Source organism: Bufo bufo, chromosome 1 (assembly GCF_905171765.1).
Source record: "Bufo bufo chromosome 1, aBufBuf1.1, whole genome shotgun sequence".
Lineage (NCBI taxonomy): Eukaryota > Metazoa > Chordata > Amphibia > Anura > Bufonidae > Bufo > Bufo bufo.
Window position 1 is genome coordinate 44,718,997 of NC_053389.1, and position 14,094 is coordinate 44,733,090.

The 14,094-nt window shown below is 37.4% G+C and overlaps 1 protein-coding gene across 1 annotated transcript; it reads left to right on the forward strand.

Annotated features, from left to right (window-relative positions):
• The first annotated feature begins 4,455 nt into the window (after positions 1 to 4,455).
• Positions 4,456 to 12,109, forward strand: LOC120993937 (transmembrane protein 233-like). Its single transcript, XM_040422402.1, has 2 exons — positions 4,456 to 4,755; positions 11,816 to 12,109. Exons 1-2 carry the CDS (start codon positions 4,456 to 4,458, stop codon positions 11,963 to 11,965), a joined length of 450 nt encoding a protein of 149 aa, XP_040278336.1. The 3' UTR covers positions 11,966 to 12,109.
• Positions 12,110 to 14,094: the final 1,985 nt, after the last annotated feature.

A 14,094-nucleotide genomic window follows, 5' to 3' on the forward strand; every position in this document is an offset into this window, starting at 1 on the left:
CTAAATCATCTTGCTCAAGACACTTGTATGACTGCACTGGTCCTCCTGTGACTCTTTGTGAAAATTACTTTTGTGAACCAAAATTGTGATGGGATAAAATGACACTTTCCTTCCCTCTCTCCTGTCCAAGTCCTGTCACCTGTTGTCCCTGTCTGTGCCTTGTAGTGAACACTTCAGCAGTGATGGGGCTATGAAGAGTTAAAAATAACTTAATTTCCATCGTGAATTGGTTGTGTGTGTAAGATAATGAATTGGTGATATGTTCTGGTGAGGCGGGTCCTGGGATGTGGGGCTGGCTTGCTGACAAGGAGGAGTGACGGGTTCACTTTACTTGCAATAAAGAAGGAAGGACCAGCACTCGCGATGATGATGAATGTTGCGTTTATGACATAAACGCAACATTCATCATCATCGCGAGTGCTGGTCCTTCCTTCTTTATTGCAAGTATTGGGACGTCTCCCCACTGACTCGTGCACCGCGTCTATTCCAGCAGTGCCGACCCTTTTCTACATAAGGGTTCACTTTACTGTCTCATAACTTCTGCTGAGGAGCTCAGAGCCTCACACAACTATGGACAACACATACTTCCAGGAGCCCTACCCCAGCAAACCAGGGGACCAACCTCCTGCATACAGCCCTGGACCTCCAGTCATGCAGCCCTCTCCATACCCGGCTTATTACTCACCGGGGCCACATCACAGTGTCCAACAGACCCTCATCTGTCAACCAACCTCAACCAATGTGGTGGTGGTGAATGGGCAGGTGGCATCAACCCGGCCCCAGTACAAGGATTACCTCTGCTGGTCCATCCTGAACTGTCTGTGCTGCTGCTGGCCCATTGGAATTGCTGCCATTGTCTTTTCTTGCAAGGTACGTAAGGAGCTCACTGACGAGATGCTGAATTTAAAAAAATAAAATGGAAAAAATACATGTTTTTTGTGATTTCCAGCCATGTGTGCATCTATACACCAAAATTGTGGGACAGTTACTGCCGCATATATCACGTGGCGAAAGCCTGACATATTGCAATATTGTCAAAAAATTTGCACAGCATACTCAAGGAGGGGTGAAAACTTTATGTATATGATTTTTGAGCAGGGTCAATTTTATGGAATTGGTGTCATTACCTTTTCCTGCACGGTATGTAAGAAGCTCACTTACATGTGTCCCCTTTGCAGTACTATTGCCTTCTGTGCCCCCTTTGTAGTAGTAATGCCCTCTGTGCCCCCTTTGCAGTAGTAATGTCCTCTGTGCCCCCTTTTTAGTAGTATTGCCCTTTGTGCCCCCTTTGTAGTAGTAATGCCCTCTGTGCCCCCTTTTTAGTAGTAATGCCCTCTGTGCCCCTCTACATAACTTTGGAGCATCCACCAGCAGTGCAGAAAGATTAACACTGGCGTATAAATCGCAGATAAAGCCACAGCTTTTTTTTTTTTATATATATATATATATATATTTTTTTTTACTTTGTCACAAGTTTTATGAACATTGAGTACGTGTAGCCTTCCTGCAGAAGTGGTAGCTGCAAATACAGTGAAAGAGATTAAGCATGCATGGGATAGGCATAAGGCCATCCTTCATATAAGATAGGGCCAGGGGCAATTCATAGTATTCAGTATATTGGGCAGACTAGATGGGCCAAATGGTTCTTATCTGCCGACACATTCTATGTTTCTATGTGTACCTGATTCCCGATGCTTCCTGGTTTATTAGGAGCTCAGTTTCATTTCCAGATCTTAATTTCTGTTGCTCAGGGTAAAGGACAAGACCAACCTCAAATATACATATAGAGGAGGAAATCAGCTGCAGAAATAAAAATCTACCCCATATGAACAACAGGATAGTGAAGTACAGACCACATCAAACCTTACCACCCCTATTGTCTAATGCTAGTATTATAATAGTTATACCCTTGTACATAGGAGCAGTATTATAGTAGTTATATTCTTGTACATAGGAGGCAGTATTATAGTAGTTATATTCTTGTACATAGGAGCAGTAATATAGTAGTTATATTCTTGTACATAGGAAGCAGTATTATAGTAGTTATATTCTTGTACATAGGAGCAGTATTATAGTAGTTATATTCTTGTACATAGGAGCAGTATTATAGTAGTTATATTCTTGTACATAGGAGGTAGTATTATAGTAGTTATATTCTTGTACATAGGAGGCAGTATTATAGTAGTTGTATTTTTGTACATAGGAGCAGTATGATAGTAGTTATATTATTGTACATAGGAGTAGTATTATAGTAGTTATATACTTGTACATAGGAGCAGTATTATAGTAGTTATATACTTGTACATAGGAGCAGTATTATAGTAGTTATATTCTTGTACATAGGAGGCAGTATTATAGTAGTTATATTCTTGTACATAGGAGGCAGTATTATAGTAGTTGTATTTTTGTACATAGGAGCAGTATGATAGTAGTTATATTATTGTACATAGGAGTAGTATTATAGTAGTTATATACTTGTACATAGGAGCAGTATTATAGTAGTTATATACTTGTACATAGGAGCAGTATTATAGTAGTTATATTCTTGTACATAGGAGGCAGTATTATAGTAGTTATATTCTTGTACATAGGAGCAGTATTATAGTAGTTATATTCTTGTACATAGGAGGCAGTATTATAGTAGTTATATTCTTGTACATAGGAAGCAGTATTATAGTAGTTATATTCTTGTACATAGGAAGCAGTATTATAGTAGTTATATTCTTGTACATAAGAGCAGTATTATAGTAGTTATATTCTTGTACATAGGAGCAGTATTATAGTAGTTAGGTCCTTGTACATAGGAGGCAGTATTATAGTAGTTATATTCTTGTACATAGGAGGCAGTATTATAGTAGTTATATTCTTGTACATAGGAGCAGTATTATAGTAGTTATATTCTTGTACATAGGAGCAGTATTATAGTAGTTATATTCTTGTACATAGGAACAGTATTATAGTAGTTATATTCTTGTACATAGGAGCAGTATTATAGTAGTTATATTCTTGTACATATGAGCAGTATTATAGTAGTTATATTCTTGTACATAGGAGCAGTATTATAGTAGTTATATTATTGCACATAGGAGCAGTATTATAGTAGTTATATTCTTGTACATAGGAGCAGTATTATAGTAGTTATATTCTTGTACATAGGAGCAGTATTATAGTAGACATATTCTTGTACATAGGAGCAGTATTATAGTAGTTATATTCTTGTACATAGGAGCAGTATTATAGTAGTTATATTCTTGTACATAGGATCAGTATTATAGTAGTTATAGTCTTGTACATAGGAGCAGTATTATAGTAGTTAGGTCCTTGTACATAGGAGGCAGTATTATAGTAGTTATATTCTTGTACATAGGAGGCAGTATTATAGTAGTTATATTCTTGTACATAGGAGGCAGTATTATAGCAGTTATATTCTTGTACATAGGAGGCAGTATTATAGTAGTTATATTCTTGTACATAGGAGCAGTATTATAGTAGTTATATTCTTGCACATAGGAGGTAGTATTATACTAGTTATATTTTTGTACATAGGAGGTAGTATTATAGTAGTTATATTCTTGTACATAGGAGCAGTATTATAGTAGTTATATTCTTGTACATAGGAGGCAGTATTATAGTAGTTATACTCTTGTACATAGGAGCAGTATTATAGTAGTTATATTCTTGTACATAGGAGCAGTATTATAGTAGTTTTATTCTTGTACATAGGAGGCAGTATTATAGTAGTTATATTCCTGTACATAGGAGGAGTATTATAGTACTTATACACTTGTACAAAGGCTCGGTATTATAGTCGTTATATTCTTGTACATACGAGCAGTATTATAATAGTTATATTCTTTTGCATAGGAGGCAGTATTATAAAAGTTTAAATCTTGCACATTGGAGCAGTATTATAGTAGTTATATGCTTGTACATAATAGTCATTATTATAATGGTTATTCCAGGTCAGAGAGGTCAGGTGCCTTACAGCAGAAGAGCAGAGACGAATGAGAAGGGTCATATAACTAGTTAGCATAGTGGACACTGCTGCTGGCTGTCCTGCATACAGTGCCTTTTTGATGTTTGTTTTCATGAGTAGCTTCCTCTTACTAAAGCTAAATCTTGTTGCTCAAGACACTTGTATGACTACATTGGTCCTCCTGTGACTGCTATATTCACTCTTTGTGAAAATTTATTTTGTAAACCAAAATTGTGATGGGATAAAATGACACTTTCCTTCCCTCTCTCCTGTCCGTCCTGTCACCTGTTGTCCCTGTCTGTGCCTTGTAGTGAACACTTCAGCAGTGATGGGACTATGAAGAGATAAAAATAAATTAATTTCCATCGTAAATTGGTCATGTCTGTAAGATAATGAATTGGTAATATGTTCTGGTGAGGCGGGTCCTGACATGTGGGGCTGGCTTGCTGACAAGGAGGAACTCAGAGTCTCACACAACTATGGAGAACACATCCTTCCAGGAGCCCTACCCCAGCAAACTAGGGGATCAACCTCCTGCATACAGCCCTGGACCTCCAGTCATGCAGCCCTCTCCATACCCGGCTTATTTCCCACCGGGGCCAGATCACAGTGTCCAACAGATCCTCATCAGCCAACCAACCTCAACCAATGTGGTGGTGGTGAATGGGCAGGTGGCATCAACCCGGCCCCAGTACAAGGATTACCTCTGCTGGTCCATCCTGAATTGTCTGTGTTGCTGCTGGCCCCTTGGAATTGCTGCCATTGTCTTTTCTTGCAAGGTACGCAAGGAGCTCACTAACGAGTGGCTGAATAAAAAAAAAAATAATAAAATGTGATAAATACATTTTTTTGTGGATTTCCAGCCATATGGGCATCTATACATCAAAATTATGGGACAGTTACTGCCGCAGACGTGGCTGAAACCTCAGCTTATTTTTTTATCTAGTTTTTTTTTAACCGTCACGATTGTTATGATAATTGAATTTTAGAAATCTGACATGTGTCATTTTATGCGCTAATAAGTTTGGAATGCTTTTATTCATCCAAGCCATTCTGAGATAGTATTCTCGTGAAATCTCGTACTTGATGTTAGGGTTAAATTTAAGTCTATATGTTTACCTCTATATTATAAAAAATCCAAAATTGACAGAAGATTTGGAAAAAATTTCAATTTTCTAAATTTGAATTTCTACGCATTAAAGGCAGAAAGTGATACTGTGACAACCACCCGCCAATCTCGTTGTACTATGCCACAGCTGCCATACAGGTCTCGTCCACTAGAGACTTCTGGAGGCGAATCCACTGTGAGCACAGTAAACGTTTAAGATTGGTTGGTGTGCCCATACATGATAGAATCGCGATTATGTACAATAGTTAAAATAAAACTATCGATTTTGCGCGGGAAATCAACTTAATTTGCTGCCACCACTCTTCGTATTGAATCTGAGCGAAGAGACCCCGGGTAGCTATTCCTAAAGGGAAGAAACGGTTATTTGCAACCTAGATAGCAAATCAACAATGTTTAAAAATAAGACAATGCGGTAGTACTGTATGTCCCTTCTGAGGACAGAGCTCTTAGCATAGACCAGATAATTAAGTAACAAGGGCAAAACAAGAACGATTAAATCGTTTTTTTTATTATAAAAACTATACACAGAAATATACATTAAAACTGACAGGTAAATATACCTGCCAGTCGAACAGATTGATTGGATAGAAATAAGTTAGAGATAAAAAGTGAATAGAATGTCTGCAAATTCAGAATTACCGTGGTAGAGTCCAGTAAAAGATAAAGTCTTTGCAAGGAATAATTTAAGATGGCGGGGAGCCCGTGTCCAGCGGGCGGTCGTGATGTTATTCGACTTCAGATGGTAGATGAAGGACCCGGACCTGAGTGGGTCACTGTGTCTTACCCACTCTGTAGCTGGGAGTGGCTATGACACGCACAAGTCCAGCCTTGTGTAATTGGAACAGGGGGCAATTCTTGCCCCAGATAGAGGAAATCTGGCAGCATCCTTGCTTTGCCAGTTTCTCAGTACCCGTAGGTCAAATTAAGAAATAGAGTTCATATTTATAATCAGTAGAACTTTACGAATCCTCTGATACTAAATATGACTGGAAGACAATACCGTGTGCCTGAGAACCTTTATATCTCGAAGCGGGAATCTCCGATTTGCTTGTGGATGTCCTGGAAGGTGTGTTAGAATAACCTCAACCATTTCGGAAGAGATTGTTCATTCCGTATTTTCCTAACCCATGAAATATGAAATCTATGGATTGGAGGTGACTTTCAGGTCATCTTCCTTCTTGTACCAACCAGCTGTGTGATAAGGATGTGTCATTCTTCTCTGAAGTTTCTGAACAGGTTTAGGGTGTTAGGACCCCTTGCTGTGCTGGGGCCGCTCAGACTATAGAGAGGGCACTTTTATGGGGGGTTTTTCAAGACAATATACAGATTGATGGATGTATGACCCGGCATGGGGTCAGGAAGATTCTTTGGCAAGGATTTGCTAATTTACCTCTGCTCTGTGAGCTGTAACTGAAAGTTTTAACTCTTTGTGTGAATGAGAGGACTTTTGTCATTTTAGAACAGGATGCATTCGAGATTTATTTGTTTTGCTGAGATCACGAAGCGTCACAGATACCTCATTAGATAGTTTTTACTTTAAATTCCCTATATTCCCTATAATTCCCCATTTGTGTGGATTTTTAATTTTATTCCAATTTATCATATAACACAGCAAGGGTTAACAGCAAAACAAACCTCAATATTTATTACCCTGATTCTGCAGTTAACAAAAACACCCCATTTATGTTCGTAAACAGCTGTATGGGCTCACGGCAGGTCTCAGAAGGAAAAGACGCAACATATGGTTTTTGGAGAGCAGATTTTGCAGGAATGGTTTTTGGGTATCGTGTCATTTAAAGGCACACTAAGGCACCCCTAGAGAAACCCAAAAAAATTTACCCCATTTTGGAAACGACACCCCTCAAATAATTTATTGGGGGGTGTACTGACCACTTTGACCTCACAGGTGTTTCATAATATTTAGAAACACTTGGCTATGAAAACTAAAAATTATATTTTTTACAAGAAAAAGTTGCTTTAGGCCCAAATTTTTCATTCTAACAAGGGATAACAGGAGAAAATGCACCCCACAATTTCTTACCCAATTTTTCCTAAATACGGCAACACCCCATAAGTGGTTGTAAACTGCTGTATGAGTAGATAGCAGAATTCAAAATGAAAGGAACGGCATCTGCATTTTCTAACATGGAATTTGCTGAAATAGATTTTAAGGGCCATAACATTTTTATTTATTTGTTGACTAAGCTGTGTGGGGACAGGTGGTAGTTTTTAATGGTACCATTTTCGATTGCTTTTTTATTTACTTTTTTATTAGGTGAAGTGGGCTAATATTGAAATTCTGTCTTTTTTTTTTTTTTATGGGGTTCTCCATGTGGTATATTTGATATGATAATTTTTCTACGGTTATGGTGATGCCAAATTTGTATTGTTTCTTCATGTTCTACCGCTTTTATATCATAAAATCCCTTTTTAATAAACATTTTTTTTTTTGCATTGCCAAATCGAAGACCCATTATTTTTATTTTTTTCTGTGAATGTAAATGTCTGAGAGCTTGGTTTTTTGCAGAATGGGCTGTAATTTTTACTAGTACAATTTTGGGGTCTATATGACTTTTTGAGCGCCTTTTATTACATATTTTTAGGAGGTGCAGGCAAAAATTGCCGCAGGCCAAAAATTTTGCAGGCAAAAATTGCCATTCTGTCTGTGTTTTTGATATTTTTTATGGGGTTCTCCATATGGTATATTTGATATAATTTTAAAAAACTACTATAATACTGCTCCTATGTACAAGAATATAACTACTATAATACTGCTCCTATGTACAAGAGTATAACTACTATAATACTGCTCCTATGTACAAGAATATAACTACTATAATACTGCTCCTATGTACAAGAATATAACTACTATAATACTGCTCCTATGTACAAGAATATAACTACTATAATACTGCCTCCTATGTACAAGAATATAACTACTATAATACTGCTCCTATGTACAAGAATATAACTACTATAATACTGCTCCTATGTACAAGAATATAACTACTATAATACTGCCTCCTATGTACAAGAATATAACTACTATAATACTGCCTCCTATGTACAAGAATATAACTACTATAATACTGCCTCCTATGTACAAGAATATAACTACTATATACTGCTCCTATGTATAAGAATATAACTACTATAATACTGCCCCTATGTACAAGAATATAACTACTATAATACTGCCTCCTATGTACAAGAATATAACTACTATAATACTGCTCCTATGTACAAGAATATAACTACTATAATACTGCTCCTATGTACAAGAATATAACTACTATAATACTGCTCCTATGTACAAGAAAATCCCTAGTGCTTTTTCCCCCTTATTTTAGACCTTTATTTACCTTGACCTTCTTAACCCCCCAGAAATATTAGGTGCTCACCCTTAAACCACCTATGACCACTTAGGGTGTTATGTGAAAAGCCCTCAACCACTGTAGACCACCATAGCTGTTACAAATAACCTGGGGTCCGTAGTTGTTAGGCAGGTCTGGTCTGTATTCGTTTAGAAAGGTTTATATTAATTTTAGGGTGTGATGAAGGGGTCACATATATTATTTTACATTTAAACTACATACTTTGGGGTGTGAAATAGGCAAAGAATTTGCACAGGGGAGAATACTTTATTTTTGAGCAGCTTTTTATAGTTTATGGAATTCCTGTCATTACTGTATCTTTTCTTGCAAGGTATGTAAGAAGCTCACTACCGAGGCGCTGGGTTTAAAAATTTTTTTTTATAAAATGTAAAGAATACGTTTTGTTTTGTTTTTTGTTCGATTTCCAGCTTATGCACATGGATACCAATACACCACAATTCTGGTACAGTTAGTGTCGCAGATATTACGTGGCTTAAGCCGCAGTCTATTTTTTTTTTTATCTTTGACACAATTTTTATGATTATTGAATATTTTGCGCTTTTACTTTAAAATTAGTTTAGAACTTTTTGGGTTTTTAGACCTTATGTTACTTATTCTACTTTTATAATTTGCAGAATTGCGACATTTTTTCGGGCTTGATGTGATTTTTGAACAGATTTTTGTATTTCAGAAAGGCAATTTTGGGTGGATTTCCCCTTTAAGTACAACTTCCCTCTTGGACTAACCATATGTGTACAGTGTATAACTGGCATCTAGCCACATTCATTTTTACAAGGCCTCTAAACCACAAAAAACTGACATACACTGTGGGGGAGATTTATCAAACTGCTGTCAAGTAGGAGCTATCAATCAGAACCCTAGCCCATAAGTTAATTTAGACCTCAGAAGATAGATAATCAAAAAGGTGGATGGATGGATTGATGGATAGATGGACAGACAGAGAGATAGATATGAGGTAGATAGATAGATAGATAGATAGATAGATAGATAGAAGTTTACATGAAGGAACATGTTCATCTTCTCTCCCTTCTTAGAAACTCTTCAATTAAATTTTTATTTATTTCTCTGGAATAATGGAAATGAAAGGTAATAACTTGCTCTGCTAAAAAACAAGCCAGAACACATCTAAGGTAGATGCCAAAATGATTCAATCTGGAAAATGTCAACATGTACCTGATCCCCAACGCTTCCGCTCAGTTTCGTTTCCCCATCTTAATTTCTGTTTCTAGGATATTAATAAGAACTTCAGGGGTAAATGACACAAGAAGCAAAAATGAGCAGAACAATATAAACCTGAAATATACATATAGAGGAGGAAATCATCTGCAGAAATATAAATCTACCACATATGAACAACAGGATAGTGAAGTACAGACCACAACAAACCTAACCACCCCAATAGTCATATCTATAAGGGCAGTATTATAGTAGTCATATTCTTGTACATAGGAGGCAGTATTATAGTAGTTATATTCTTGTACATAGGAGGCAGTATTATAGTAGTTATATTCTTGTACATAGGAGGCAGTATTATAGTAGTTATATTCTTGTATATAGGAGCAGTATTATAGTAGTTATATTCTTGTACATAGTAGGCAGTATTATAGTAGTTATATTCTTGTACATAGGAGCAGTATTATAGTAGTTATAGTCTTGTACATAGGAGCAGTATTATAGTAGTTATAGTCTTGTACATAGGAGGCAGTATTATAGTAGTTATATTCTTGTACATAGGAGGCAGTATTATAGTAGTTATATTCTTGTACATAGGAGCAGTATTATAGTAGTTATATTCTTGTACATAGGAACAGTATTATAGTAGTTATATTCTTGTACATAGGAGGCAGTATTATAGTAGTTATATTCTTGTACGTAGGAGGCAGTATTATAGTAGTTATATTCTTGTACATAGGAACAGTATTATAGTAGTTATATTCTTGTACATAGGAGCAGTATTATAGTAGTTATATTCTGGTACATAGGAGGCAGTATTATAGTAGTTATATTTTTGTACATAGGAGCAGTATTATAGTAGTTATATTCTTGTACATAGGAGGCAGTATTATAGTAGTTATATTCTTGTACATAGGAGCAGTATTATAGTAGTTATATTCTTGTACATAGGAGCAGTATTATAGTAGTTATATTCTTGTACATAGGAGGCAGTATTATAGTAGTTGTATTCTTGTACATAGGAGCAGTATTATAGTAGTTATATTCTTGCACATAGGAGCAGTATTATAGTAGTTATATTCTTGTACATAGGAGCAGTATTATAGCAGTTATATTCTTGTACATAGGAGCAGTATTATAGTAGTTATATTCTTGTACATAGAAGCAGTATTATAGTAGTTATATTCTTGTACATAGGAGGCAGTATTATAGTAGTTATATTCTTGTACATAGGAGGCAGTATTATAGTAGTTATATTCTTGTATATAGGAGCAGTATTATAGTAGTTATATTCTTGTACATAGGAGCAGTATTATAGTAGCTATATTCTTGTACATAGAAGCAGTATTATAGTATTTATATTCTTGTACATAGGAGCAGTATTATAGTAGTTATATTCTTGTATATAGGAGGCAGTATTATAGTAGTTATATTCTTGTACATAGGAGGCAGTATTATAGTAGATATATTCTTGGACATAGGAGCAGTATTATAGTAGTTATATTCTTGTACATAGGAGGCAGTATTATAGTAGTTATATTCTTGTACATAGGAGGCAGTATTATAGTAGTTATATTCTTGTATATAGGAGGCAGTATTATAGTAGTTATATTCTTGTATATAGGAGGCACACACATTATTGCACTCACTACTTACAAAGAAATGCACTTTGTGATGAAGTAATTTGTCACAAAGCAATTTTTTTGTAAAATTTGGAAAAGCAGCTGAATCAAATTTTCCAATACTTCACTCATCTCTAGTGATAAGCATCGGTCATGTCGGATTTCAAATGTCCGATCCATTGTTCTCAGGTAATTATAAAACAAGTATATAGGTAACAGGGGTATTGCCCTTTTGCAATGTTATAGCATTAGGAACTTCTGAAAATCTGATGGGACAGAGTTAGCTTTGTCTTCTCTCCTGCTGAGCTGTGCTCCTGTGGATGCAAAGAGCACCAAGACTTTACAATGAGGAGAGGGGAGTTCCCCTCTAAAAACTTCTGAATATTTGACTGAGAATGAAACATTGTAACAAGTGGATGAGCTGATGTATCTACACTGGGAGCACTGGGTTCTGGGCCATGTTATGCTGCCTTCCCTCACATTTCTTATTTGGACATTTCTTTCTCTCTATCTTTTGCAGACAAGAGGCGACATTGACGCTTATGACTACGAAGCCGCCGCCAGAAATTCCCGCACAGCCTTCAATCTGAATATCTCCGCTCTTGTCATTGGAATTATCATTCAGATTATCGTGATTGTTTACTATTTTGTTGCAATGAGGAACATGTGACTGAACTGCCCCTGCTCAGCGCTGCCTCTCCCCCCACCATACACTTTTATATCTGCCAAATTTCCTATAAAAAAAAAATTGTGTACAATAAAAGGTATCTGATTTTTGAAAAACATTAAAGTTTCTCTTGTGTTGGGAACAGTCTTCATTCTGCTGTTATAGATATGAGCTTTATTGATAAATGAGGGTTGTCATCTGACAGGTAAATGGCCTAGCCATTGATGGAGGCAGGAGGTCAGTATTAGGTGTCCCACTCTCCATATATGAAATTGGTGTTATGACAATGAAGGGGGGAGGTATCCCCGGGGATTATGTATTTAACTTTCATTCAGTCTCCTTTTTTAGATTATCACTGCCAGGTCTTTAATCCAGAACCTTCTATACAGGAGGCAGAAGCTCTAAGCAGTGAGCCACAGAGTCCACTGTTATCAATAGCTACATCGTTGTTAAAGGGGTTCTCCAAGAATTAAGAAAATGAAAATACCTAAATATTACTTTATTATAAACATATTCCCAAATACCTTTCGTTAGTTATAATGGCTCATTCTGTCTAGTGAGCAATCATTAGGAGAAATAAAATGGCCGCGGTCCTATTAGTGCACTAAAAACCTGTCCTAATCACACAGCAGGACAAGTTACTTCAGAACCCTAAGCTAAAGAGCAACAGAATCTTCAATAGTGCTGGAATTTTTTTCTGCTGTTCATATCTGGAGAACTTACCTGGCTCGTTCCGTGCACGGAGGATAAAGGATACATGGTGAGCTGGACATTTTGTTTATTAACTTTATAAGCTAAAGAGCTGCCTCATCCTCCTCTCCTACTTAAGATCTTCAGCTGAATCTCTGTGGGAATGGAGTTCATGAGGAGACATGAACGACAGAGAGGATGGACAGGACAGACTGTGGTAATGGAGACTGCATACAAGAACTGCTGCTCATTACCCCCACCCTTCTCTCTGTACTTCATGTCTCCTCATGTCTCCATTCCCACAGAGATTCAGCTGAAGATCATATTAAACTGTATTTAGGAATACAATCCCTGACAAGTAGAGCAGAGAGGAGGATGAGGCAGCTCTTTAGTTTACTGTTGTGAAGTAACTTGTCCTCCTGTGTGATTAGGACAGGTTTTGTGTGTAATAATAGGACAACGGCCATTTTATTTCTCCTAATGATTGCTCACTAGACAAAATGAGCCATTATAACTAACAAAAGGTAGTTGGGAATATATTTATAACTAGCAGAAGGACCCGGTTTCGCACGGGTATATTTCATCTATTTCATTTTATGTTTCCATGTGTTGCAAAAAGATAGACAGTTTCCCCCATAACAGTGACCTCTACAGTACCCGTTCCTTTAGCAATGACCTCCACAGTGCCCGTCCCTTTAACATTGACCTCCAGAGTGGCTGCCCCTTTAGCATTGACCACCCCTTTAACAGTGACCTTCATAGTGGCCGCCCCTTTAACAGTAACCTTCACAGTGCCCGCCCCTTTAACAGTGACTTCCACAGTGCCTGCCCCTTTAACATAGACCTCCACAGTGCCTGTGTCATGGTCTTACCTTCTTGCTGTTCTCCTTCGTTTGACATGTGCTGGCGGCCATCTTGGTTTCTGGGTTTCTTGCAGCCTTCCACCCTGCGGCTCCTCCTTCCCACTGGGAGGAGCTGGATGCCTAGCTCATATATATAGGAGGTCTGTGGCTTCAGTTCCTTGCTTGGTCCTCCTGTGTTCACATGCTTCTAAGACTGCTGCTGCTTCTGGTTCCTGATCCTGGTTTCGTCTGACTACCCTGCTGGTTCCTGATCCTGGTTTCGTCTGACTACCCTGCTGGTTCCTGATCCTGGCTTCGTCTGACTACCCTGCTGGTTCCTGATCCTGGCTTCGTCTGACTACCCTTCTGGTTCCTGATCTCTGGCCTCTCAAAGACTCTGCTTCGGTTTCACCATTCGTTTGGACTTTTGCTTTACAGCTTTATTTTCAATAAAGCCTTCTTATTTTCACTTATCTCTTGTTGTACGTCTGGTTCATGGTTCCGTGACATTAGGACCAAGCCATGAGTTCTGACGGTACAGGGCCATCCTCGCTACCCATGCTGGTTGCCAGACTTGATCAGCAGGATCACCTGTTGGGT

Coding starts and splice junctions, on each gene's coding strand:
- LOC120993937 (XM_040422402.1), top strand. CDS start 4,456: ATGGAGAACACATCCTTCCAGGAGCCCTACCCCAGCAAACTAGGGGAT. Junction 4,756..11,815: donor CCATTGTCTTTTCTTGCAAG/GTACGCAAGGAG, acceptor TATCTTTTGCAG/ACAAGAGGCGACATTGACGC.